General features: G+C 56.0%; 1 protein-coding gene across 1 annotated transcript; it reads right to left on the bottom strand.

Annotated features, from left to right (window-relative positions):
• Positions 1 to 563: 563 nt before the first annotated feature.
• Positions 564 to 26,747, bottom strand: PDGFA (platelet derived growth factor subunit A). Its single transcript, XM_078856226.1, has 7 exons — positions 25,935 to 26,747; positions 12,907 to 13,009; positions 9,717 to 9,815; positions 6,717 to 6,907; positions 5,218 to 5,341; positions 1,447 to 1,491; positions 564 to 905 (listed from the first exon to the last, which is right to left on the bottom strand). Exons 1-7 carry the CDS (start codon positions 25,995 to 25,997, stop codon positions 895 to 897), a joined length of 636 nt encoding a protein of 211 aa, XP_078712352.1. The 5' UTR covers positions 25,998 to 26,747; the 3' UTR covers positions 564 to 894.

Here is a 26,747-nt window from a genome sequence, read left to right on the forward strand (position 1 = left end):
CACGCAAACCCTTCCACGTCTCTCCCAAGCCTCGGCGTTTCTCTCCGTGTTGTGATTCCGCAAACTGCCCAGAGTCGTGCCAGTGAAGGTGGGGGATGGCTAAGGTTCGGCTCCTCCAGTCCCCCCCCACCCCCACCCAGTCCAACGCCTCTCGCCCCAGAGTACTCGGGGCTCACCCCAGAGTACTAGAGACTCGCCCCGGGAGCACTTGGGACTCGCTTGCCTTCCGCTCAAGTGTCCCGTCTCGCACTTCGTCCGCTCCGTCTCCGCTCTTCTTCCCACCCTCGGTAGCGCTTCACGCCCCAGCACTCTCATGCCCCCACTCCCTGATCCCCCCCCACCGCCCACCTCCCCACCCCTTGTCGTTGTCGCCATCCCATGCTTCGTTCCGCTCTCTCGCGGCCATTCTCCCCCCTTCCCGTTCCTGTTCTTACAACGGCAAACGTCCTCGCAACGTCTCCTCCCTCTCGCATTGTGCCTTCTCTCCCGGCGTCGTCTTCTGCAATCACTTCCCTCTCCCGCACCGGCACATCACCGTCACTCCCCCCACCCCTACCCCCACCCCCGCCCCGGGGCCTCCCCCTCTCGCTCGCCAGGGTCCGTGATCAGGGGTTCCAGGGTTCGGGGGTTCGGCAGCAGCGGCGATTTCTTCGCGAGTCCCTCTCCGTCTCTCTCTCTCTCTCGCCGCGTGCGTCCCTCGGACCCGTCGCTCGTCACCGTCCGAGCCGCAGTTCGTGCCACGTGCGCGAGCTGCCGGGTTCGGGGGCTGGTGGCGTCACAACGGAGATCACGTGGGCGGAGCGGGGAGGGCGGAGGAAGAAGTTGTGGGGGGGGGACGAGGCAGGCAGCCGTCTCTCTCGCTGTGTGCGCGCGATCCGCTGGCTGTAACAAACATCATCTGACACCTGGAAACAAACGGAGTGGTGGAGGGGGGGGGGGAATTATGGGGGAGGGGGATACATTCGTAAATGAAAAAATATTCGTGTATATTTCTATCGAGCTCATCGCCGCTCTGACTCGCAAACGATTTTTTCACAAAACAATCTGAAAGCATCTTCCCAGTCGGCACGGTTAGCTGCGAACGGTGCGAAAGAAGTTCAACATTACATACATCAGCATGGGGGGGTGGGGGTTGGGGTGGCGACTCTTCCCATGCCGACATCGCTGAGCCAGCGGTACGAATTACCCATTTCGATGGCACGAGCGAGTGTACCCCCCCCCCCCCCCACCCCCACCATGGATCGACCACATTACCAACAGAGCCCCTGAGCCACGGAACAAACTCGGGGCACAATGCAGAGACCGATCGGTGTTGGGGGGGGAGCAGGTGGGGGGGTGGCAGATCTGAGACCGATCTCGCACTCCCATCCACCCTCCATGACTATGAACACCACAATCCCTGCGGGGAGGTGGGAAGGCCCTTCCCACGGTGTGCGAGCATCTCACCTTTCCCGCAGAGGCCGTCTTGGCAGTGCTGAGATTCATTGGGACCTTGAGGATTGAAGGGGGGGGGGGGTGGGGGGATGAGGACGAGCAGCAGCAGAGGGATAGGAGGAGAGCAGGGAAGGGAGAGAAGGAAGGGGAAGTGGAGAAGATATGAGCACGAGTTGGTCACTCGGAGCCGTCAGCTCCTCCTCCACGGATCAACATTCCAGCCGGGGTCTCGCCGTCCCGAGTCGGCGACACGGAAGATTTACCCGCAACCCAGGGGGCCACGCCGACATCCAAGACACTGGTCACGTGCCGTATGCCCCGGTCTACCCAGTCTCCCCAGCGACACGGAAGCAAATCGAGCGAGAAATTAAAACCCCGACTCCCATTGATCAGCAGCAGCAAATACTCTGGCTGTCCGCCTGATGATGCTGGTTGTATGATAATTGTTTTTTTACCCTTTTATCTGGCAACAAAACTGACACCTTTTGCGCCTTTTGGCGTCATCTGGTCCAACACCATGTGAGACTAGGCTCTAAAGAAAGCTGTCTCGGGTGTGGACCAATCAACTTCAAGGACAGTGCATACATTATCAGAGTTGTGTTTTTTGTTTGCATTATGACTGCAGGTATTGTGGTCTATGCAAAAATGACTCCTTGTAAAAAAAGGTGTCAGTTTTGTTGCCAGATAAAAGGGTAAAAAAACAATTATCATATTTTGCTGCTGGCAAAGGAGGTTCCAATTATGCTGGCTGTAATTAGTGGTGAAACGGCGCACGCGAATTGTTCAAATGTTGTGGGTTTACTCTCCAACGCACCGGTGTGCTCAACTAGTAACGAGTTGGCATGTTTTGTTTACGTGACAAACCTGTGTTGAGTGGTGGTTTAACGACACAACATTTACATTCGCGTGATCTAACCCACAAAAAAATTCAATTGTGAAAGAAAAAAAAGGTTCGCAGAGGACAAAGTCGAGCCGGCCTTTGTAAAAGAAGTCGATCAGGTTCATCTCAAAACCACGCATCACACGAGCAGCGAAGACATTCCTTGGAATCACACCTCGTCCACAGACTGCGGCGGAACAAAGCGTGCAGCTCCGCAGCTTCGGGCAATATTATCGTCCCAGTTTGGCCACTGACCATCGGTCTTGTGCGTTGTTGTTGTTATATCATCATCGTTATCATCATTATTCCCTCCACCTCGGCTCCGAGGAGTGTTTTTTTATCTTCTCCCCAGCACTAGAAAACTTGTCCCGAACAAACTTCTTTCCCACCGTACACGAGAAAGGGCGCGAGGCACCACTCCCCCCCCCCCTGCGGGAGGCGCCGGAGCCGTCACGTGACGACGGAACTCAAAACCCGGCCGAGATCGCGCGGCGATTGGGAGCGCTTCAGCTGGCCGACAATCCCGAAAGACGTCGCGCGCATCGCTGTGGTTTGAGAAGACATCTTGGTCCGAAAGGCGACTTCGTCTCATTTACAAAACAACGAACCCCCCCCCCTGTCAGTGACATCCGCAATATCCCCCCCTGCCCACAACTCCCACTCCAGCCCCCCCCCCTCAGTCAAAGGAGAGCAATCAACGGACCGCAACGCGGTACCGAGGTCCTGAGAACCAGGGAAGTGGAGAGGCGCTGGGAGAGGCGCTGCTATCAGGCTGGGGGGGGAGAGGAGGGGGGGAGGATGTACAACACCAACCTCTCTTCGCCCTGCACCCCCCCCCTCTCGCCCCCCCTCTCCTCCCTTCCATGTACGCGTCTCCCCAGGCTGTGTTTGGCCGAGCTCCGTGCCCCCCCCACCCACCCCGTGGACTCGCTACAGGTTTTTCGCGTTCCTCCCTCGCAAGGTGCGCGGATAATTAACGAGGACGCCGTGACTGGCACCTCGCCAACAACATTCTCTCTCTCTCTCGCTCTCTTTTTTTTACGATCAGTGGAAACAAGAAGATGCTTGATGTAGTCGGCACTTTGCTTCGTTCATCATTTAGTTTTTTTGTGCGTGTTTTTTTTTATGCTTTGCTTTACGTAACCCCCCCCCCCCTTTTAAATGAAAAATTTCACAAAAGATGTTCCGCTCTGCTCTCCTTACCCCTTCCTTCTCTCTCTGCCCCCCTCTCTCTGCTCCCCCTCTCTCTGCCCCCCCTCTCTCTGCACCCCCTCTCTCTGCACCCCCTCTCTCTGCCCCCCCTCTCTCTGCACCCCCTCTCTCTGCACCCCCTCTCTCTGCACCCCCTCTCTCTGCACCCCCTCTCTCTGTACCCCCTCTCTCTGCCCCCCCCTCTCTCTGCCCCCCCTCTCTCTGTACCCCCTCTCTCTTGCTGTCTCTCTTTCTCTCTCTCTCTCTCGCTGTCTCTCTCTCTCGCTCTGTTTCCATTGCCCGTCTGTCTGCTCGCCCGAGCGCGACGCGCAGGCGTCATCGTCATCACCACCGCAGCGTTCCACGACTGGCGGGGAAGGGGGGGGTGATGAGGATGATGATGATGAGTGCAAGTGAAACGATTCGCTCGATTATTTTAAATGGCGGCGGGGGAGGTGGTGGGGGGCGGACGACAGAGCCACTCCATGGAGCGTCACCGCGACCAGGCGCTCTACCTCGCCAGGAGAGTCGCTCCCTCCCTTCCCGGCACTTAAACCTCCAAGAGAGACGCCAACGCTGTCACAGAGATCCCCTCCCTCTCTCCCTCCCGCCCTCTCAACATCCTCACCTCCACCCTCCCCCAATCCCTGCGGCTTTCTGGATTTAAACAACTGCCCCGTCAACTTCACAAAGTGACATCCCCCCCTCCCCCCCAGTCCCCCCCCACCTCCTCCTCCACACCCCTCGCCTCCCCTCGGGCAACGTTACAATGACCCCCCCCCCGTATCTCCCTCCGCCTTCCACCTCCACCACTCAGGCTGCGTGCGTGACCCCCCCCCACACCCCCCCACACCCCCCACCACCATCTCCCCCCACCTCAAGGCCACGGTCCCACCGCGCGCTGCGCCAAATTCTGTGGGGATTCAGCTGCTGCAGCTGTAGCTGCTGCTGTAGCTGCTGTAGCTGCTGTAGCTACTGCAGTTGCAGCTGTAGCTGCTGCTGTAGCTGCTGCTGTAGCGGTGTTCAATGAACGAATCAAACTGCCTGTGAGTCAATGAACGAATCATATTGACAGTCAATGAACGAATCAAACTGCCTGTGAGTCAATGAACGAATCAGATTGACAGTCAATGAACGAATCAAACTGCCTGTGAGTCAATGAACGAATCAGATTGACAGTCAATGAACGAATCAAACTGCCTGTGAGTCAATGCACGAGTCATACTGACAGTCAATGAACAAAGCCAACTGTCTGTGAGTCAATGAACGAATGAAACTGCCTGTAAATCAATGAATGACGAGTCGGTCTCCATCAACGAACACCTCGCTATCGATGACCGTCGCGGTGGCTGCGGTTGTGGTGGTGGTGGTGATTGTGGTGGCGATTGTGGTGGTGGTGGCGGTGGTGGTGGCACAGTAGGGGGCACAGCTGGTGCATCTGCCAGTCATCTCAGCCAGTCAACCCATGGCACCTGCGTCTGCCCCGTGACCTCCTGCCAGCAGCGAGCCTTCGACAACTTCACGTGGCCTCAAAGTGCACCCGGCCTGGTTCAGGCGCCGCGGTGACGTCACCGTGCGGCGGGGGGTATTGGCATTGATGGCGGCGTTGGTGGTGTTGGCGATGCTGCCGCCCGGGGAGTCTAGCGCCCAGGCGGGGCGAGCGAGCGAGCGGGGAAGAGGAGAGGCGAGCGGTGGGAGGCCGCTGGCGTTACCGTCGCTGTCGCGGCAGTCCCCGTGTCCGGCAAGGCAGCCGCACGTGCAGTCGAGGTGCTCCTCCAGCTTGACGAGGGCCTCCTTGAGGAGCGTGCGTCGCTTCACGTACTCGATCTTGGCCACCTGGCGGAGACGAAGGGAGTCAGAGTTCGAATGTTGGAAACGCACCGTTGGGGCGAGTGCCGTTTTAGCGAGCGAGCGAGTGAGTGAGCGACGGTGCTCCTCCGTCGTGTTCCTCTCGTTGTTGTTTGTTTCTGTAACTTTCTGGACCCCCCCTCCCCCCACCGCCCAGTGCACCCTTTTGGACATCTGCGGGAAAAAGAACTTCATAGCTCATCGGATTCCTTCAGTGTCATTAAATATTTTGTTTCTGTGTGTGCAGGTGGGAAACACCACGCTTAAGGCTGAGTCGACCTAGGGGAAGCCTGGTGCGCTAACCGCTACACTCCCCCCTCCATGCCCCCCATAACCACACCCACACCATGCAATGGCATGCGTGGCGCGGCGTCATGTTATACAATGTAAATATCCAACACATTTGCCGTGCGATGCATTAAAATGTAATGAACTGTGATTCGGTACAACGCAACGTAATGCTATGCAACACGATGTGACGTGATGGTAACACAACGCGATGCAATGCAGTACGCATGATGCAATGTCACGTGATGCACTGCAATATACATCGCAGTGCATGAAATACAATTCAACATGACGTCACGCAATGTTAGCGGTTGGTATGGTGGCTTGCGGTTGGGCAGTGCGGTGGGCACGGTGATTTGCGGCTGGTGCGGTGTTGTGTGATTGGTCAGGGCAGTTGGGGCGGTGTTCTGTGATTGGTCAGGGCAGTTGGTGCCGGGTGGGTTGTGGTTGGTCAGGGCGGTTGGGGCGGTGTTCTGTGATTGGTCAGGGTGGTTGGTGCGGTGTTGTGTGGTTGGTCAGGGCGGCTGGTGCGGTGTTCTGTGATTGGTCAGGGTGGTTGGTGCGGTGTTGTGTGGTTGGTCAGGGCGGCTGGTGCGGTGTTCTGTGATTGGTCAGGGTGGTTGGAGCGGTGTTCTGTGGTTGGTCAGGGCGGCTGGTGCGGTGTTCTGTGATTGGTCAGGGTGGTTGGTGCGGTGTTGTGTGGTTGGTCAGGGCAGTTGGTGCCGGTGGGTTGTGGTTGGTCAGGGCGGTTGGGGCGGTGTTCTGTGATTGGTCAGGGTGGTTGGTGCGGTGTTCTGTGATTGGTCAGGGCAGTTGGTGCCGGGTGGGTTGTGGTTGGTCAGGGCGGTTGGGGCGGTGTTCTGTGATTGGTCAGGGTGGTTGGTGCGGTGTTGTGTGGTTGGTCAGGGCGGCTGGTGCGGTGTTCTGTGATTGGTCAGGGCGGCTGGTGCGGTGTTCTGTGATTGGTCAGGGCGGTTGGTGCGGTGTTGTGTGATTGGTCAGGGCGGTTGGGGCGATGTTGTGTGGTTGGCGCGGTGCGGCTGCGCAGGTCGGCGGGGTGTGCTGCGCGGGCCACCTTCACGTATTTGTGGCGCGTGCGCGACGGCTGGCAGCGCACGCTGTGCGTGTTGCAGCAGCCCGAGCAGCGAGGGAGCTCAACGCAGGGCGGCCACACCAGGAAGTTGGCCGACGTCGAGTCGATCTGGGACCTGGGGATCTCCAGGGAGACGGGCCGCACGCGGCACACGGCCGCCGTCGCCTCCTCGGCTGCCGCGACGATCAGCACGTGCAGGTGGGGGGTAGACGTGGGAGGGGGGGGTAGACGTGGGAGGGGGGGGAGGTGCGGGAGAGGTGGAAGGGGTGAGGGAGGTGGAAAGGGTGGGGGAGGTGAGAGGGGTGGGGAGGTGGGGGAGGTGGGAGGGGTGGGGAGGTGGGAGAGGTGGGAGGGGTGGGAAGTTGTGGGGGAGGTGGGAGAGGTGGGAGGGGTGGGGAGGTGGGAGAGGTGGGAGAGGTGGGAGGGGTGGGAAGTTGTGGGGGAGGTGAGAGCGTTGGGGGAGGTGGGAGGGGTGGGGGAGGTGGGAGACGAGAGACCCGGTTAACAGTGCTGGTGGCGCGAGACCAATTGGGGCCCACATGCCGCAGTTGATCCCTACCACTCAGGAGACGAAGTCGACATCATATTACATTATTAGACATTAACAGGGTCACGTGAGCCCTGCAGCCACTCGAAGCGCTGTATTCACCACAATTCTTTCCAAACAAAAGGCAAACGAGGTCCCCCCCCTGCTCCTCCTCCCCCGTGTAGCCTCAACAGACTGTTGGGGCAAGTGCTGTTCGCGAGCAGCAGCTATGAAAGGCCGGCACGGCACACGAGGGGGTGGGGGTGGCCAGCACCACCCCCGGCCACCTTTGTCTCCCCAGTGGAGATGCTTGCACACCGCACCAGGTTTCTCATTTGAGGCCGAGTCGACCTAGGGGAGGCCCAGGACCGGATCACATCGTCGTCACCGCTGTTGGTGGCCGTGAGCAGGAATCGAGCTCGGGTCGCCGGGGTTCGCAGCGCTAAACCCGCTACACTCCCGCTCCCAATATAAAGATAAAGATCCCCCGTATAGCCTTAACAGACTGTAGGGACAAGTGCTGTTAGCGAGCACCTATGAAGGCCGGAACGGTACACGAGGGGGTGGGTGGCCAGCACCACGCCCGACCGCCTTTGTCTCCCTAGCGGCGATATTTTCACATCGCACCAGGTACTCATTTGAGGCTGAGTCGACCTAGGGGAGGCCCAGGACAGGTTCAGATAATCGTCACTGGTGTTTGCCGTGAGCGGGAATCGATCCCGGGTCGCTAGGTTCGTAGTGCAGCGCGCTAACCGCTACACTCCCGCTCCCAATATGAACACATGCGCGCAAACACACACAGCCACACACAGACTCATCCACTCACGCGCACACACACAGACAGATGCACACACACAGAGGCGCACACACACACACAGCCACACACACACAGAGGCGCACACACACACACAGCCACACACAGACTCATCCACTCACGCGCACACACACAGACAGATGCGCACACACACAGAGGCGCGCACACACACACACAGCCACACACAGACTCGTCCACTCACGCGCACACACATAGACAGATGCGCACACAGAGGCGCGCACACACACACACAGCCACACACAGACTCGTCCACTCACGCGCACACACATAGACAGATGCGCACACAGAGGCGCGCACAACACACACACGCGAGTGTGGAAACTCGTACCGTACTCAATGGATCATTGTCCGCGCCGCTGATAAAAATCTGTGAGGACATCAATCATGCGACGGGCGGCACGCCACGGTCACAGCATCCCAGTCCTCCCCACTCGTCGCGCGTGCGTGCAAGCACGTGTGAGCACGTGTGAGCATGTGTGAGCATGTATGTGTGAGCACGTGTGAGTGCGTGTGAGCACGTGTGAGCACGTGTGAGCACGTGTGAGCACGTGTGAGCATGTATGTGTGCGCGAGTGAGAACGTGTGAGAACGTGAGCGTGAGTATCTGTTTTTCACCACACTTGCCCCAATAGTCTGCTCACGCTATACGGGGGATCTTTGTCTTAATCCTAAGGAGGGTGGTGTGGCTCGGCACACAAAACCGTCACCGTTATCACCATCACATCATCATGACCCATTAGCAGCAACATCCCCATCAGCAACAACACTATCACCCACCACCACTACCAGCAGCAAAGACAAAGATCCCCCTACAGCCTGGACAGACTGTAGGGGCAAGTGCTGTTAGCGAGCATCTATGAAGGCCAGCACAGCACACGAGGGGATGGGTGGCCAGCACCACGCCCGACCGCGTTTGTCTCCCCAGTGGCGATGTTTACACACCACACTAGGTACTTATTTGAGGCTGAGTCGACCTATGGGAGCCCCAGGATCGGTTTAAATAATTGTCGCTGGGTTTGTAGCGCAGCGCGCTAACCGCTACACCATCGCTCCCCACTAACAGCATCACCACCCCCCCCCCCCATCAACTCCAACTTTCACATTCATCAATCAGCAACAGCACAACTTTCACCACCCCATCATCACCACCCCTACTTGCTAACCATCATTCACCACCAACTACCTCTACTACCACCATCATCAACAACAGCCGCCATTCGCCGCTAAGTGGCGGTGACGTTGCCACGGCACCTGTGCCAGGCTAGGTGCACTTTGAGGCCACGTAAAGTGTCGAAGGCTCGCTGCTGACAGGATGTCACGGAACAGGCCCAGGTGCCATGGGTTGGCCGACTCGGATGACTGCCAGATGCAACCAGCTGTACCCCCCCCCCTACTGTGCCAGCTCGCTCTATTTTATCCTCCCGGCGCTCCGCTCGTTGTTGTGAGCGTCGCTCCTCTGCCCTCCGTTGTTGTTGCAGGGTGACTGCCTCCAGCTGGCCAGTAGCAGCAGCGTCCCTTCATGCGCGTCCTCCATATTTCGAGGCCGATCTTGACACCGCTGGTACCAACGTCACCACCGCCGCCACCACCACAATCATCGCCACCATTAGCCCCATCTCACCGAGGCTCCGTACGGAGCGTGCAGCCCGTGTCCGGTTCCCCGCCGCTCCGGGCTCCACGCCGCGCGCCCGCACCGACGCCGGCATTGAACCCGGCCGCTCTGATTGTGGAGGCACACGGACAGAAAAACACAAAGACAAAGGTTCCCCGTGTAGCCTTAACAGACCGTTGGGGCAAGTGCGCACGCACACACACACACGTCTCGCTTAGCCCTGTGGGCAGACTGCAGGGATACGTGCTGTCAATCCATATGAATCGACAGCCCTTCCTCTATCCACTGCTGGATGAAGGCTGCCCCGTGCCGTGTACGCCACGAGGGGGTGTTGTTTGACCGTACTTCACCACGCTGGGCAGTACAGGTTTGGTATTGGGGTGAGGGCAGACCAAGACCGCTTGAGACACAGATATTGCTCGCCACTAATGTGGCCCTGGATTCGAATTCAGTTTCATAGCGCAGCGCGCGCTCACCACTGCGCCAACGCTCCATCCACGCGCGTGTTGTTATCAAGCGACTATTAAGGCTGACACACACAGACTGTAGATTGTATGTGGAAGGAGGGGAGGGGCAAAATTTGGCAGTCGAGCAACGTGAATACGTCTGTGCGGAGTGATGAGCACGGATGCCGGTAGGTTTGCTCCGGGTTCTCTGTTCTCTTCGCACGTCAAGGAAACGTATTTAAAAAAAGAAAAAAGCCCCGGCCAAATCCATGCTCCACTTTAAAGGGGATTCTTGAGACTCTTGCGAGACTTGACTGGGTAAATAACAAAGGGCATTGTGCTAATAGAGATAAATAGTAATTATCATAATCGGTGTTCAATAATGAGGATGGATATGGAAGATCAGAGTCACTGGAATGCACCTCGCACCAATTTCCTAAGTCGCTGACCCATCGCGACCCCGTGGTGACCTCACCACGGCCCAACGAGCTGCCCATTTAACTCTCTGGGCGCTCTCCTCCGACATTCTCTCCCACCCTCTCTCTCTCCCTTCTTCGAACGCTGGGGAGCCGGAAAAGCCCCTCTCTGTACCAGCGTGGACGGCACCCTCGTGTTCACCTTCTGAAGCGCTCGCTCGTCACCATGGCGTGCGCGATGACACCACCACCACCACGTGACTTTTCTTTTGTATTGTGCGTGGTGCTTTTAGCGCCACAGCGCGTCGATTTGGAGCGTTTCTTTTCATTTGTTTGCTGGTGACTTTGTGTATTTCATATCGAAATCGCCTCCAGTGCTGTTGCTGCTGCTGGCGGCAATAAAAGTTGTTTAAAAGTCAAAGTCTTTCCCTCTCTCTCGCTCTCTCACTTTCACAATCTCCCTGTGCCTTTCCATTTCTCTCTCGTATATCACTCTCCCTGCCTCTCCCCTCTCACTTTCATGAATCTCTTTGAGATCTCCCTTCTTCGCATGCTCCGTTTCTCTCATACCCTCCCCCTCCTTTCCACCCTCCCCTCTCTACGATAACTCCACCAAAGACAAAGATCCCCGTATAGCCTTAACAGACTGTTGGGGCAAGTGCTGTGAGAGAGTAGCACCTATGAAGGTCGGAACGGCACTCGAGGGTGTGGGTGGCCAGCACCACGCGCGGCCGCCTTTGTCTCCCTAGGGCCGATAATTACACACTGCACCAGGTACTCATTTGAGGCTGAGTCGACCTAGGGGAGGCCCAGGACCGGTTCAGGTAATCGTCACTGGTGTTGGTGGCCGTGAGTGGGAATCGAACTCGAGTGGCTGGGTTCGTGGTAGCGCAGCACGCTAACCGCTACACCACCGCTCACTCCCCCACCTCCCCGTGTCTCCCCCCTCACGCTCTTCCCCAACTCTCACACTCCCCCCCCCCCCACGTCACTCTCTCCCCCCCCCCCCCTTTATTACTCTGCCCTCATTTCCCCCACAACTCTCTCACCCCTCTTCACACACTCCCCTCTCCCCGCTCCGTTGGTTACTCTCCTCACTCTCGCTCTCCTTTTGCTCTCCCTTCGCTCTCTCTCTCTCACACTCTCCCGTCTCGGACGCGTGGTGATGGTGGTGGTGGCGGATGAGACGAAACGGTCAGTCCCGTATGGACCGAGTCCTCAACACAGGAGGAGAGTCGCCATCCTAGCGGCAGCGATAGAAGAGCGATGGGGGGGAGGGGGGCGATTGACGGAGCGATCGGCGAGGAACCGGAGTGACTCGCAGAGTCTTGGGAATCGTCGAAGAGCTTCTTAGCCCCAATGGGCTTCATAGTCGGGGAAATGAATCAATAAAACACTTCTGATTCTTCTGAACTCCTTCAATCACCCCAACTGCGTCTGTGCATCAATACCAGATGGTGCCAATCTTTTGTAAACTAAAATGCGCTGTGGGGGGACAAAAGGGGGTCGTGTGCCCGAAACGTCAGCACTCGTACACTCGTTCCGTTTTGGGCCACAAAGTGTTGCTGACCAATGTGTTGGGTGTCTGTGTCCGTAGACAATGGAGAGGATTGCATTGCGCTGCGAATCTACTAAATTATAAGAGCACAAAGCACGTCGTAAAATGGGGAACGTCCGGCCCGCGGGCCGTATAAGGCCCCGTGAAATCATTCGGTCTGTTCCAGCCATCACATTAGGGGCGAGTTAATTAAATGTGTGAGCAAATATAACAGGCTGATTTTTAAGTTGATAATTGTGTATGGCCCACGAATGTGGTTATAAATATCCAAATGGCCCTTGGCAGAAAAAGGTTCCCCACGCCTGTGACGTAAATAATCGATTCCGCAACTCGACGCTTGGAACCTTCATATTCGATCCGTCGATTAATCGTTACTCCAGGGGGCGGGGTTGGGGGGAAATGGGGGGGGCGGTGGGGGATGGAGGGGAGGGGTGGGGGTGAGGAGAGGGTGTAGGAGAAGGAAGACTTGACTCCACCACTGGCGTCTCTGTGCTGTAGAAGGGCCATTGCCCGAAACGTCGCAGATCGCATCGATTTTTTTTTTATTTCGAAGGCGAATGTTTAACTTTTATTGTCGATTTAACACGTAGGCTTTCACGACCAATATTATTAATCTGAAAGTTGTTTCGGTTAGAGAGCGTAACTTAAAATGACGGGCGGGGGTTGAGGGTGTGGGTGATGAGGGGCGGGGTGTGGGGGGGTTGAGGGGCGGGGTGGTGTGGAGGATGAGGGGCGGGGGTGTGGGGGAGGGGGCACGCAGTGTCCCTCGGCGCCTTTACCTACGGAGTCAATCTCCAGGAGGCGCTGCAGGTCACCGATGCTCCGGATGTCCGCGTGAGCCAACATGTCCAGCAGCTCGCGGGGCAAACTCGTGTCCTGCGCCTGCCGCACAGAGACATGGGTGAGACATGTGTGAGACATGGGTGAGACATGTGAGACACATGAGTGAGACATGGGTGACACATGTGTGACACATATGTAACACATGGGTGGCACATGGGTGACATGGGTGAGCCATGGGTGAGACATGTGAGACACATGTGTGACAAATGGGTGAAACATGGGTGAGACGCAGAGAGTCGGTCAATTGGTGTGCAAACATGGTCCTGGCCACCCACCACCGGCCTTCATTAAGCACTTGCTAACAGCACGTGCCCCAACATTGTGTTCAGGTTACAAGAGGGGGTTTTGCTTTGTCAGTCTCTCGCAATGGAGTGGGATGAGCTCCCGCACACGAGCTCATCTCAGCGATCCATCTCGGCGGCGATGGGAATCTTTCCTCCCCTCCTTTGTGCTGCCACTCCGTCTTCAGTCTCGACCACGGTCCGTCATCGCTTCCAGCGGCGCTGCCCGCCGAATCCCCACTTCTACAGCTGCCTCGCCTGCAGGGAGCGGTGGTGGTGTCGCGGCCAACACCAGCGACGATTATTTGAACCGGTCCTGGGCCTCCCCTAAGTCGACTCGGCCTCAAATTAGTTTTTTGGTGCCGTGTGAAAGCATCGCCACTCGGGAGACAAAAGCGGGTTGGCCGTGGTGCTGGCCACCCACACCCTCGTGTGCCGTGCCGGCCTTCATAGGTGTTACTCGCTAACAGCACTTGCCCTAGCAGTCTGTTAGAAACGTGGGTGGGGGGGGGATCTTTGTCTATAATCCACGCGTTTCTCTCCGGCTCTCGATTTTGTCCAAACATGAACCTCTACGTGCGTCTTTGCGCACTTCTCAGCTCATGTTCCAATGTCGTTTGTCCACGGCCGCGTTTCGGATCCACCCGACCCATGCACCAGAGAGCGATAGTGCGCGGATCGGAGTCGGTCTAACCGCTGGCTTTCTGTCACCACCCATCCACTGCACACGTGTTTCGTAGCTGCGCGATGAACGTTACGAATGTGTAAATACAAGTGCTAATTATTATTCCGATGCTCTGGACGGGACAGCTGCAAACGTGGCTACAAGTGCAATCGAGTCCACGCTTCGAACTTAACACCGTGCCACACGGGGATTGATTGGGGTCGCTCCAAGATCAGACTCCAAGGATCGTGATTATCTGTTCATCCTCGCAGCGGATGTTGGCTCGGCCATCGAACAAATACGGTGGTCACCGCATCGCGCGGCGCTTTCAGATGCGCTTCCGCGGCCGTCTGGAACGCTTCTTGCTTCCGATACTAGGAAGGCACTGGGGAGCTATTGCACGTTTAAATCATCTTTAGAACTGCTTTTTGTGTTTATTCATAATAATAGTTTTTTTGGGGTTAGATCGCGTAAGTATAAATGTGTCGTAACCCTCCACCACCCGACACGGCCAGTAAGTTTCGTCACGTAAACAACGCGCCAATTAGTTGCTACTTCAGCCCGCCGGTGTGTTGGAGAGATTGTTGATTTTGCTCTCCAACACACCGATGGGGGTTGGCGCGTTGTTTACGTGACAACCCTTCACTGACTATGTCGGGTGGTGGAGGGTCACGCCACATTGACACGCACGCCATCTAACCACAAACACCTTCATTATGAATAACACTGGTCGCGAAAGCCTCCTACGCGTTTTTTTTATTTCGCGTTTAGTTTCTTGGCCTTCCTCCGCATCTCCGACTAGCCACGTTTGGCTGCGTACGGCGCAAAAGAGGTTCAACGCGCACACGGCACACCACGCGCCGTAGCCCACTGCCATCGGTGAACCGAGTAATTCGCCTCCCTCGGTCGTGATGCCGCCGACGCCGATGGGGCAGCGCAAGACGTCTGCCCACTGCACGGCCGTCCCCGCGATTGTCTTCGATAAACATAAATAATAAATCTTCTTGGTTCTTTCGGTAAAGTCACGTAGAAGGGAAATAATAAAATAATAATAAAAATAAACCAATTAAATACAATTCTACGCGACTTTACCGAAAGAACCAAGAAGATGAATCCCTGCAGTCACGAAATCTTTAAATCGAAAAATAAATAATTCACTGCATTTCTCCAAAGCACTCGAAGGTTTGTCGGGATTCGTGGCACAGTGTGCTTCACCACATACACCACCGCCATCCCTCACAAACACCGTTGTCATGATGATGGTGATTATTATTATTATTTCCTGCACGCTTACATTGCCGTCACGTCATCCTCAACGTGCGTTATGCAATCCGTGGTGTGACATTTGTAGAAATATTTGTCAAAAAATAATAATGTCGCGGACACTGATCATCAACATCATCGTCCTCCTTATAAGTATTATCATTATCATCATCACACGTTTTTAACGTTAAACATTATCACGACCGTGCTTTCCGCGTCACGCCACGCGCCGAAGGACGTTCCAAGTGGAAGTCTCTGAGCGTGAAAAGTCTCACTACGTCGTGGTTCGAGGGCGCTGCGGAGACGCGAGCTCTCTGCCGCTGGCGAGCGCCTAGGTTCGCCTACTGCTCCGACGGTGCTTCTTGTAGTGCACGCGGAGTGCCGCGTGTTCTCTCCCTCCACCCCTCTCCCCGTGGTGGTCGCGTGGATTTTTAACCGGCTTCCTTCTGGCTTTGCCCCCCCACCCACGCTGCGCCGCGGTGGCTAGGAGATGTTAACTACCTCGCCTGGTACACAGGTGATCGTGGGTTCGATCCCGACCCTGACGCCTGCTGCTGTATGTTTGGAGTTTGCGTGTCTCTCTCACATTATCATCACGGTGGCTAGGAGATGTTAACTACCTCGCCTGGTACACAGGTGATCGTGGGTTCGATCCCGACCCTGACGCCTGCTGCTGTATGTTTGGAGTTTGCGTGTCTCTCTCACATCATCATCACGGTGGCTAGGAGATGTTAACTACCTCGCCTGGTACACAGGTGATCGTGGGTTTGATCCCGACCCTGACGCCTGCTGCTGTATATTTGGAGATTGCACGTTCTCCCCGCGGTCGCGTAGACTTTTCTCCCGCGTCCTCCCGTTCCCCCCCCCCCCGCACATTTAGAATCATGCGTTTAGAGTATCTGGCTGCTCAGACTTTTCCCCACGATGAGCCACTTCCGCTGAGCAAGCATGTGTGGCGAGGTTGCTTCTCAGAAAAAGCTACATACCTCGGTAGGGGGCCTTACCTGGTTAAAATAAAAAATCGAGTTTAGGCTATAAAATCCCACATTCTCGTTTTGTGTTTACTCGTGCAATACAGATACCACAGGTGGCGCGCAGAATTGTTCCAAGTGAAATTGCCGGCGAAGATTTGGCACGCACGCGCGCGGCCCCCCACGGCTGCCCGCTGAATGCTCAAGTGTCGCGATGACCCCCCCTCCTCCTCCTCCTCCTCTCCATGAATTCGCTCTTGTGCATCTTGACTTCGTACGCGCACTTATTACGGTTGACTTCAGTTTTTTTTTATAATAATATACATTTTTTTGGTCTACAACGAGTCGATTGCGAGGTCCATTAAAAACGGGAAATAAAAGCACACCGACGCAAGTCGCTCTCGGGGATAATGTCGCGGCTGAGCGCTCCCCCAGAGCGCTAAATATGAGAACAAAACGGCGCGGCTTTGTTATCAAACACCCCGCATCCTGCCGAGGAGTTGCCTCACAATTACCACCACCTCACCCCATCGTCAAATCATCATCAACATCATCATCCTCACCAAAGGTAATAAAGCAAATATTATTTTAAATGTATTATTTATTGATTGTAGTCATCGTTAGTAAACATTTACCCCCCCCCCCACCCCCATGTTGACTGGTAGTAGGAACGTAACTCAATTTTTTTCCCCCATCGCGAATGCGTTTTGCAAGAACGTAACCCTCGCGTCGACAGAGAGAGAGACAGCAGGGTTGTTCCCCCTATTCATTAAGGGCCCTGTGTGTTCGTTCCCTGCAATGTTGACGTTGATTTCAGTTGTCTCTTTGTTTCGTTGCCAAGCGCTCACGCAGCACCACTGATCTCCCGTGTTAAAATATCCGGGAAACTTGCTAAACGGGACCGTCGTGATATTCATCATCATCATCATCGCCCGTGTGACAAATTGAATAAAGGTATGATAATTGGTTTTTTACACTTTTATCTGGCAACAAAACTGACAGCTTACCCTGAGCTCTCATACTCTGATGGTCCATTGTCTTTGAGTTGTGCGCCTTTTGGCGTCATCTGGTCCAACACCATGTGAGACTAGGCTCTAAGAAAATCTGTCTCGGGTGTGGACCAATCAACTTCAAGGACAGTGCATACATTATCAGAGTTGTGTTTTTTGTTTGCATTACGACTGCAGGTATTGTGGTCTATGCAAACATGACTCCTTGTAAAAAAAAAGTGTCAGTTTTGTTGCCAGATAAAAGGGTAAAAAAAACTATTCTCATATTTTTTCTTCTGGCAAATGAGGTTCCAATGGTGAATAAAGGTAAACAAGTGTGATGAGCCACTTTAATGGTGCTATCATCGTGTGCGGGGCAAGTCGCCTCTGGAAGAAAAAAATAAGTGCTAAGTAGCTCGATAGGGCTTCATCTGGTAAAATGAAATGGTTTGGTTTCGTCTTTAAAGAACGGGGGCAGAGTAAAGAGGTGAAATCGCAGGGAAGCTCCGAGGCTATCCCCCCACCCACCCCCGCTTCAATCGCCTCCGATGCGCCTCGGGGCCCCATGCCTGTCACGTACCCTGCGCAGTGCTCGCCACGTACCCAGCGCAACGCGCCAATGGTCTGAGCTGCAACGAAGCTGAATTTACAATGCGGATTTATCGTGCTTATTGTTTTTTATGTGTCTGTGTGTGCACGCAGTCATTGGTGACAAATTAGCATGGTTGGCTACGTACGGTGCGAAAGAAGTTCAACATACATACACCCGACTCAGACGATGGACTCATACTTCGAACCCTGGTTTCAGCCCATTTCGTTCCACGTGCGAGTCTACGGGTCTCGATGCGAGTCCGTCTGTCTCTGTGGTCGTCTATGGATCTGTCTGTGAGGCTACGGGGTCTTGGTAACATGTCTGAGGCCAAACAAAACTCCACTACACTTGAATATCCTGGGTTGGTTTTTTATCACCACGGATTCGAACCCAGACCCTCAGTGTCTCCGATACGTCCATTATGAATCCCCCCCTCCCCCACCTGTAACCATTTCGCCTCCAACCTTGATTTGAAGCTTTCGTAACTGCAGGAATCCATACTCTTTGGTTCTTTCGGTAAAGTCACGTAGGTAGAACATAAAATAAATCACGACGTTTCGGGCACAACACAAGCGTCCGTCATCAGGTGGGGAAGCATTTCGCCTCCCTCAACGCAGATCAGCAAAGGTCGACGATGAAGGAGGAGACCCCTGCAACGGCTCTCGGGCTCCCCTGCTGAAGGAAAGTCCCTCCTTCGGGAGAGAGGAGGAGCCCCAAAGAGTCTTCTTACTATAGAAGGGACATCAGAGACCTGCGGCTCCCAAGTTCACCAGTCCGTCTTGGAAGACGTCGGAGTGCCCACACTTCACCCCACCACCAGCACCTACGCGTGTGCTCGACTACTGCCTTGCCCGTGACCCAAGTGTGCCTGCTCGCTTGGCGGGTGAGCGGATTTAAGAAACTCGCACCATTCATATTCTATGCTTCTTTCGGTGAGGTCACGTAGATAGAAAATTAAATTGAAAAATAATAAAAAATAAAAATATTTTTAAAATACTTAAAAACCAAAAAACTCACGACGTTTCGATCGCAACACAAAGCGCACCATTAATTTGACGTCTCAACCACCGCGCCGTGAGATCGAACAGGCGGCCTCTGGGATTGCCGGTCCAGCGCGCGGACCATTACACACCACGGCAGGGATTCCAGGCGAGAGGGGGGGGGGGGGTGCGAACCCATACGGGCCCCCCCAGTTCGCGAGTCGGCGGGTCAACAGCGGCAGGGGCCGTGGCGACACGCGGGAGGGTGGGGGGGAGGGAGTAGTGCGGGGGAGGGTGGAGGGGAGGGGAGGGTGGGGGGAGGGGTGCGTGTGTAGGGGGGGGGGGATGCCCCAGGCCACCAAAATAAATACATGATTAAGCAATGAATCATGAAGAAGGCGGCGTCATAGACGAAGGCTCGCTTCAGGAGGGGGGATCGGCGCGCTGGATCCGATTTGTACCACGCGGTGGGGGGTCTCTGGGTAATTAGTCAGCGGGAGGGGCCTCTGCGTAATTAGGTGGCAGTCGAGGGGGAGGAATGGGGGTGTGGGGTTAGGTGCTGATGGGTTCCCAAGGGCGCCAACGACAAAGATCCCCCCCCCCCGTGCAGCCTTTTAACAAACTCCGATGGGGCAGCCGACGACCGCCTCATTCCAACTCCTGCGGAGAGATTCTCGTCGGCTCGCGCCTCGCCCCCAATGATCTCCTCTTCGCGCCCCCCCCCGCCCCCCAAATGTGTGCAGATCCTACCGACTCTATTGTATGTAGGGTGTGTAGGCATATATACCTACAGAATAAATGTAAAAAAAAATTTGGTTGGTGGTGTGGGGTGAAAAAAATTGGAGGGGGCGGGCTCGACAATTGTTGTGACCCTGATGGATCAACTTTTGACCCCCCACATCTGAGGAGGGGGGGAGGGGGGTCCACCTTCTATAACTTGTTTGATTCAGGCCTTCTGAAAGGCTCTCATCATTTTAGTTGACGGAATAAACGGAAACCGCCGAGCTTTCAAACGATATAAAGACTGCTGGGGGGGGGGCAAGTTCTGTTCGCGAGTAGCACCTATCAAGGCCGGCACGGCACACGAGGGGGTGGGGTGGCCAACCCCCCACGCGCGGCCGACTTTGTCTCCCTACCAGTGGCGATGTTTACTACACACCGCACCAGGTGCTCGTTTGAGGCCGAGTCGACCTAGGGGAGGCCCATGACCGGTCAGATTACCCTCACTGGTGTTGGCCCGTGAGCGGGAATCTAACTCAGGTCGCCGGGTTCGTAGCGCAGCGCCCTAACCACTGCACTACCACTCCCCCACTTTTGCGCATTACCACACGTGCACACACACGCGTGCACACGCACACACACACACGCGTGCACACACACGCACACGCGTGCACACACACACACGCACACACACACGCGCACACACACACACGCGCGCACACACTCGCACACACACGCGTGCGCACACACTCGCACACACACGCGTGCGCACACACGCACACACGCGTGCACACACACACGTGCACACACACACACGCACACGCACACACACACACGCGCACACACACGCACACACACACGCACACACACACACACGCGCGCACACACACGCGCGCACACACACGCGTGCACACACACACGCGTGCACACACACACGCGTGCACACACACACACGTGCACACACACACGCGTGCACACACACACACACACGCGTGCACACACACGCACGCGTACACACACACACGCGCGCACACACACACATGCACACGTGCACACACACGTGCACACACACACGCGCGCGTGCATGACAATAAAGATCCCCGCGTAGCTTCAACAGACTGTTGAGTGCAAGTGCTGTTAGCTCAAGCGCATATTAAAGGGCCCGCCGCAGCCCCCGAAAGGGTGTGGTGTGTGCCATACATCACCCCCCCCCCCCCCCGAGGCCGCCTTTGTCTCCCCATGCTAATGTTCAACATCGCTGACCACACCACCCACTACCTTCATAATGGGTGCTCGCTAACGACAATTGCCTCCCTCATTTGAAAACCGATTCAACCTCAAGGTGACCCAGGACCGGTTCAAAAGTTCGCCACAGCGCTTGTGCCAGGCTAGGTGCACCTTGACGCCACGTAAAGTGTCGATGGCTCGCTGCTGGCAGGATGCCACGGGACAGACCCAGGTGCCAAGGGTTGACCGATTGAGATGACTGGCAGAGAAAGCACCACCAACTCGCTGCGTTTTATTCGCCTGGCCCTCCACTCCTTGTTGGAGGGCGACTGCCTCCAAATGCCCAGAAGCGTCCTTCACGAGCCTCTCCTCCACAGAGGCCGATCTTGACGCCGGCTGATGCCATTTATCGGCAAGTCCACTCAGCTCCATATCCTCCCGTAGCGCATCAGCTCCATCTCTTCTCAAGCCCGATCCGCGCCTGTTTAGCCCCCTCTATATCCCACCAAAAATAATCTGCTTGGGCTTGCGGTGGCTGGGCATGAGGGCTTCGTGCATGACACAGCCAACGCAGCCTCGCCTGCCTGAGGAGCTCACCGAAGGGAACGTGGTCAGATGCGTGTACATACACGCACACGACACACGCGTGATGCGGTAAAGCGCACAACAAAGAAGATTGCCGGAAGGTATTGTAATTACTGTACTCTATTGTGTACTAAGTGGGGTGTGTGTGAACGCGCGCGCGCGCGCGTGTGTGTGTGGAGCGGTGGTGCAATGGTTATCGCACTGCGCTACGAACCCGCCGACCCGAGAACGATTCCAGCTCACGGCCAACGCCAGTGATGATTATCCGAACCGATCCACGGCCCCCCACAGCCAGTTAAGGTTGTGTTTGCACGTATACATCAAGTTGGTTGTGTGACCATGTGCGTTCAGTGTGATCGTTCCACTTGCCCGAATAGTATGCAATGCCTATACGGGGGATCTTTGTCATTGCGAGTCATCTGCAAGTCGGCTCAGTCAACCCATGGCACCTGGGTTTGTTGCGTGACCTCCCGCCAGCGGGCCCCAAAGTGCACCTAGCCTGGCACAAACGCCACCGCCACTTGATGGCGGTTGTTGTTGGACGCGTAAAACGACCCCAATCGCACACCGCAATTCACACTCGCACAAACACAAAGATCCCCCGTAAAGCCTTAGCAGACTGTTGGGGCAAGTGCTGTGAGCGAGCAGCCCCTATGAAGGCCGACGAGGGGGTGGGTGGCCAGCACCACGCCCGGCCGCCTTTGTCTCCCTAGTGGTGAGCACAAAGACACACACACATATTGCCACACACATAACATACACTCGCACACCAACACACACACGCACTATACAGCTCGTGTATAAACAAAGACAAAGATCCCCCGTATAGCCTTAACATACTGAAGGGGCAAGTGCTGTTAGCGAGCACCTATGAAGGCCAGTACGCGTTACGAGGGGGTGGGTGGACAGCACCACGCCCGGCCGCCTTTGTCTTCCTAACGTCATTTGAGGCCGAATCTACCCAGGGGAGGCCCAGGGTCGGTTCAGATAATCTTCCCCGGTGATGGCCGTGAGCGGGAATCGAACTCGGGTCTCCGGGTTTGTAGCGCTAACCGCTACACCACCGCTCCCACACAAAGTAACACACACGCACTAACACACACAAACGTTCACACACACACACCCCTTCTCACGCTCACTAACGCACAAACTCTCTCTCTCTCTCACACATACACACGCACCATCTCACAATACAACTCGTGCACACAGATTGTCTAACACAGGCAGACACACACACACATTGCCACACACACACACGCGCGGATGCTCAGTGTATGTGGGAGCTCACACAGACAAAGGTCTCCCAATAGCCTATACAAACCGTGGAGGCAAGTGCTCTTAAGCGAGCACAGAGACACTTTTAAAGACTTAAGACAACGATCTCCCCTATAGCCTTCAACAAACTCTGGGTGGGTGGCCGTCAGTACGCCAGGTCGCCTTTGTCTCCCTCGTGTCAATGTCTTCCACGTCGCACCGGCTACTCATTTGTGGCCGAGTCAATCTAGAGGAGGACCCAGGATAAAATGATCGTCACCGGTGTTAGCCGTGAGCGGGAATCGAACTCGGGTGGCCGGGTTCGTAGACGCAGCGCGCTAACCCCTACACCACCGATTGTCCAACACACACACACACACACGTGCACGCGCACACATACACACGCGCACACACACACACACACGTACACACACACACGTACACACACACGTGCCACCGCGCACACACACACGTGCGCGCACACACACACACACGTGCACGCGCGCACACACACGTGCACACACACACACGTGCACACACACGTGCACACACGTGCACGCGCACACACACACGCGTGCACGCACACACACACACGCGTGCACGCACACACACGTGCACACACACGCACACACACGTGCACACACACGCACACACACGTGCACACACGTGCACACACACGTGCACACACACACACACGTGCACACACATACACACACGCACACACACGCACACACACACGTGCCCGCACACACACGCACGCATACTTCACATGCTCACACGCACAGATGCACAGTATATGTAGGAGCTCACCCGTGCTGGGGAGATGTCTATCTCTGGGGGCCATTATCTGCTTAAATAAAGACACATTCATCTCTCCAGACACGCATTCACTGCGTTTCGCTCTCACAGAACACGCACTGGAACACACAGACGCGCGTCTAAACACAAAGACAAAGACGCTCCGTGTAGCCTACGTGAGTTACGGCGGCGAAAGTGCTGTCAGCGAGAAGCTATATCAAAGGCCGGAACGGTGCACGTGGTGGCATAGTGGTGGTGTGGTCAGAACCACCCCCGGCCGCCTTTGTCTCCCCAATTCTTATTTTTTTTTGCACACGGCACCTCGTAGTAATTTGAGGCCGAGTCAACGTAGAGGAGGCCCAGGACCGGGTTCGATGTTGTCCGTGGTGGAGAATGGAACTCGTTCTCAGAATACTGCTAACCACGGTGCGCCACCAACTCCACATTCAAATCGCAAAGACAAAGATCCCCCGCATAACCTTTCACAGGCTGTCGGGGCAAGTGCTGTTCGCGAGCAGCACCTATGAAGGCCGGCGCGGCGCACGAGGGGGTGGCTGGCCAACACCACGCCCGGCCGCCTTTGTCTCCCTTCCCAGTGGCGACGTTTACACACCCGCACCGGGCACTCATTTGAGGCCGAGTCGACCTAGGGGAAGCCCAGAGACGGGCACGCAGCTGCGCGCACACAAACTCACTCCGACTCTCGCGTGCACGTGAACGAGACGAAAAAAAATACAAAGCTACCCCGGATAGCCTCGCACACTGCAGAGGCACAAGTCTCGTTAGCGAGCACCTCTTGGAGGCCGACGCGACACGCGTGGCTGGGGGCTGATGTTACTCACACGAATGTCACCCGGCCGCCTCTGTCTCTCCCGTGCGGATGCTCTCACACACACACCGTGCCAGGTGCTGTACTCCATTTGAGGCCAGAGTCGATCTCGGGAAACCCAGGATCGACTCGCCAATGCTCATCCAGCCGTGACCGGTAATGGATCTCATGCGGCCCGGGTTCATTACAACAGTGCGCCAACCACTGCGCCACCGCTCTCCACAACACAAAGATCCCCCGTGTATCCATAACGGACTGTTGGGGCAAGTGCTGTTAGCGAGCACCTATTAAGGCCGGAACGGCACACGAGGACGTGGGGTGGCCAGCACCACGCCCGGCCACCTGTCTCCCCCAGTGGCGATATTTTTACACATCGTACCAGGTACTCATTTGATGCCGGGTCAACCTAGAGGAGGCCCAGGACCAATTCAGATAATCGTCACCGGTGCTGGCCGTGAGCGGGAATCGAACCCGGGTTCGCCGGGTTCGTAACGCAGCTGAGCGCTAACCACTACACCACCGCTCCCCCACAACACACACACACGCTCGCTCTCTCACGCACCTGGATTTTCATGATCCTTGAGGCGCATTTTATGCAACCTCGGCACTTTCGTCATCAACACAGCCTTACATATATAACAAAGACAAAGATCCCCCGTATAACCTTAACAGACTGTTGAGGCAAGTGCTGTTAGTGAGCACCTATTAAAGCCGGTACGGCACGAGGCGGTGGGTGGCCAGCACCACGCCCGTCCGCCTTTGTCTCCCCGAGTGGCGATGTTCACTACACATCGCAGCAGGTACTCATTTGAGGCCGAGTCGACCTAGGGGAGGCCCAGGACCGGTTCAGATAATCGTCACCGATGTTGGCCGTGAGCGGGAATCGAACTCGGGTCGCCGGCTTCGTAGCGCAGCGTAGCGCTAAGCGCAACATTACCACTACTACATCACACCCACACACGCACATGTTTTGTATGTGTAAAAAAAATAAAAGCCCTTGCAATTGAGGCTTCGGTCACGGATCCTCTCACCCAAACCCACAGCTGGCAGCTGAAGAGCGATGCCGATCCACTGCTGGCGTGTCTGCATCGACTCCACTGGGCCCACCAATGTCGGTGGTGAACGATTTACACGGCTACAAAGCAAAATGAAATGACGCGAAACCGCATCGCGGTATAGGCAGCAGCAGCGCGCGATTGGAGCCCGTGGCTATAAAACTCGCGCGTTCAAAATCCCCGCTCGCGGCCATCCACCGACGACGATTTTCTGAACCTGGTTCCTGGGCCAACCCTAAGGTCGATTCGGCCTCAAAATGAGTACCTGGTGCGGTGTGCAGTGAACATCGCCATTGGGGGAGACAAAGGCGGCCGGGCGTGGTCTTGGCCACCCACCCCCTCTCGTGTGCCGTGCCGGTAGCCTTCATAGGTGCTCGCTGACAGTCTGTCAAGGACGTGTGGATGATCTCTGTCTATGTATCTGGGTGCTGGGGTTCTTGTGCGGTGGTTCGCGCAATGCGCTGCGGGCATGATCACAACTTATCCCGAGTCTCCGGGCGGGCAGGCAGCTATAGCTAGTTCGACTCCGCCTCAAATTAGCACACGCGTTGTCGTGACGACTTGTAATGGGTGCTCGCTGACAACACAGTCCGGCTCGTGGCTACACCGGTGGATGATCATTTTTGTGCGCGCTTATTGCCCTCGCAAAATCGTACAATGCTCGACGTTTCACTCCAAACCGATCAGTTAAGAGAACACCTGAAGACAACAAGATCAACAACAATCAACAACAACAATCAACAACAACAAGCTCACCTGCTCGGCGCGCACCAGACACTGGGAGCACAGAAGCCACACGAGGCCCGCTCGAAATTCCATCTTCACCTCGACTCGAAACTCAAAAGTCAGTCTCGGCAAAAGTTCGTTCCACAAAAACCACAATCCCCGTGTCTTGCTCAGATGCCGAGTAACGCCAACGGGTAAAGGGAGCAAATTTTCTGCTGCTGACGATGCTGCTGATGATGATGTTGATGTTCTTGCCGAGCACGACGGGACGAGGAGTGAGTCACAGAGGGGAGCACACACGGCAGACGCTCAGACAGACTTCAAACCACAATTCGTCCTTCCTCCTCCTCCGCCGCCTCCTCTTCCACCTCCTCCTACTCCTCCTCGCCTTCCAACTCCTCGCTGCATGGCGCACAGCAACCGGTGTCTTCTCCTCCTCCTCTGCCGCTGATGTTGCTGCTGCTGCTCCTAATGTGTTGGCGCGACTAGCTGGCAATCCGGACCATCGACATATTTCATTAAATCTAACCAAACAGCGGCGCGCGGTGTAAGGATGAGGGGGGAGGGAGAGAGGGAGGAGGGTTGTGAGAGATCGTGAGCGAGCGAGTCCTGCAGGGCTCGGTGAGCAACGAGGGCTGGGGAGAGAGAATCTGTGCCGTGTCTGCGTGCGCGCACCGCTGCGGACGAGTGCACGAGGAAGCGTGCGTGGGGCCAGCCCCACCCCAATACTCCCCCCACCACCACCACGATCGCATTACCATACCGTGAATATACATCACCTACCGACCAACCAGCCAGCCAACCATCCACTCGGCCGTCACTTCGCCCCCACCCCTGCCTCGT

The sequence above is a fragment of the Lampetra fluviatilis genome, chromosome 5 (genome assembly GCF_964198595.1).
Source record: "Lampetra fluviatilis chromosome 5, kcLamFluv1.1, whole genome shotgun sequence".
NCBI classification, from domain to species: domain Eukaryota; kingdom Metazoa; phylum Chordata; class Hyperoartia; order Petromyzontiformes; family Petromyzontidae; genus Lampetra; species Lampetra fluviatilis.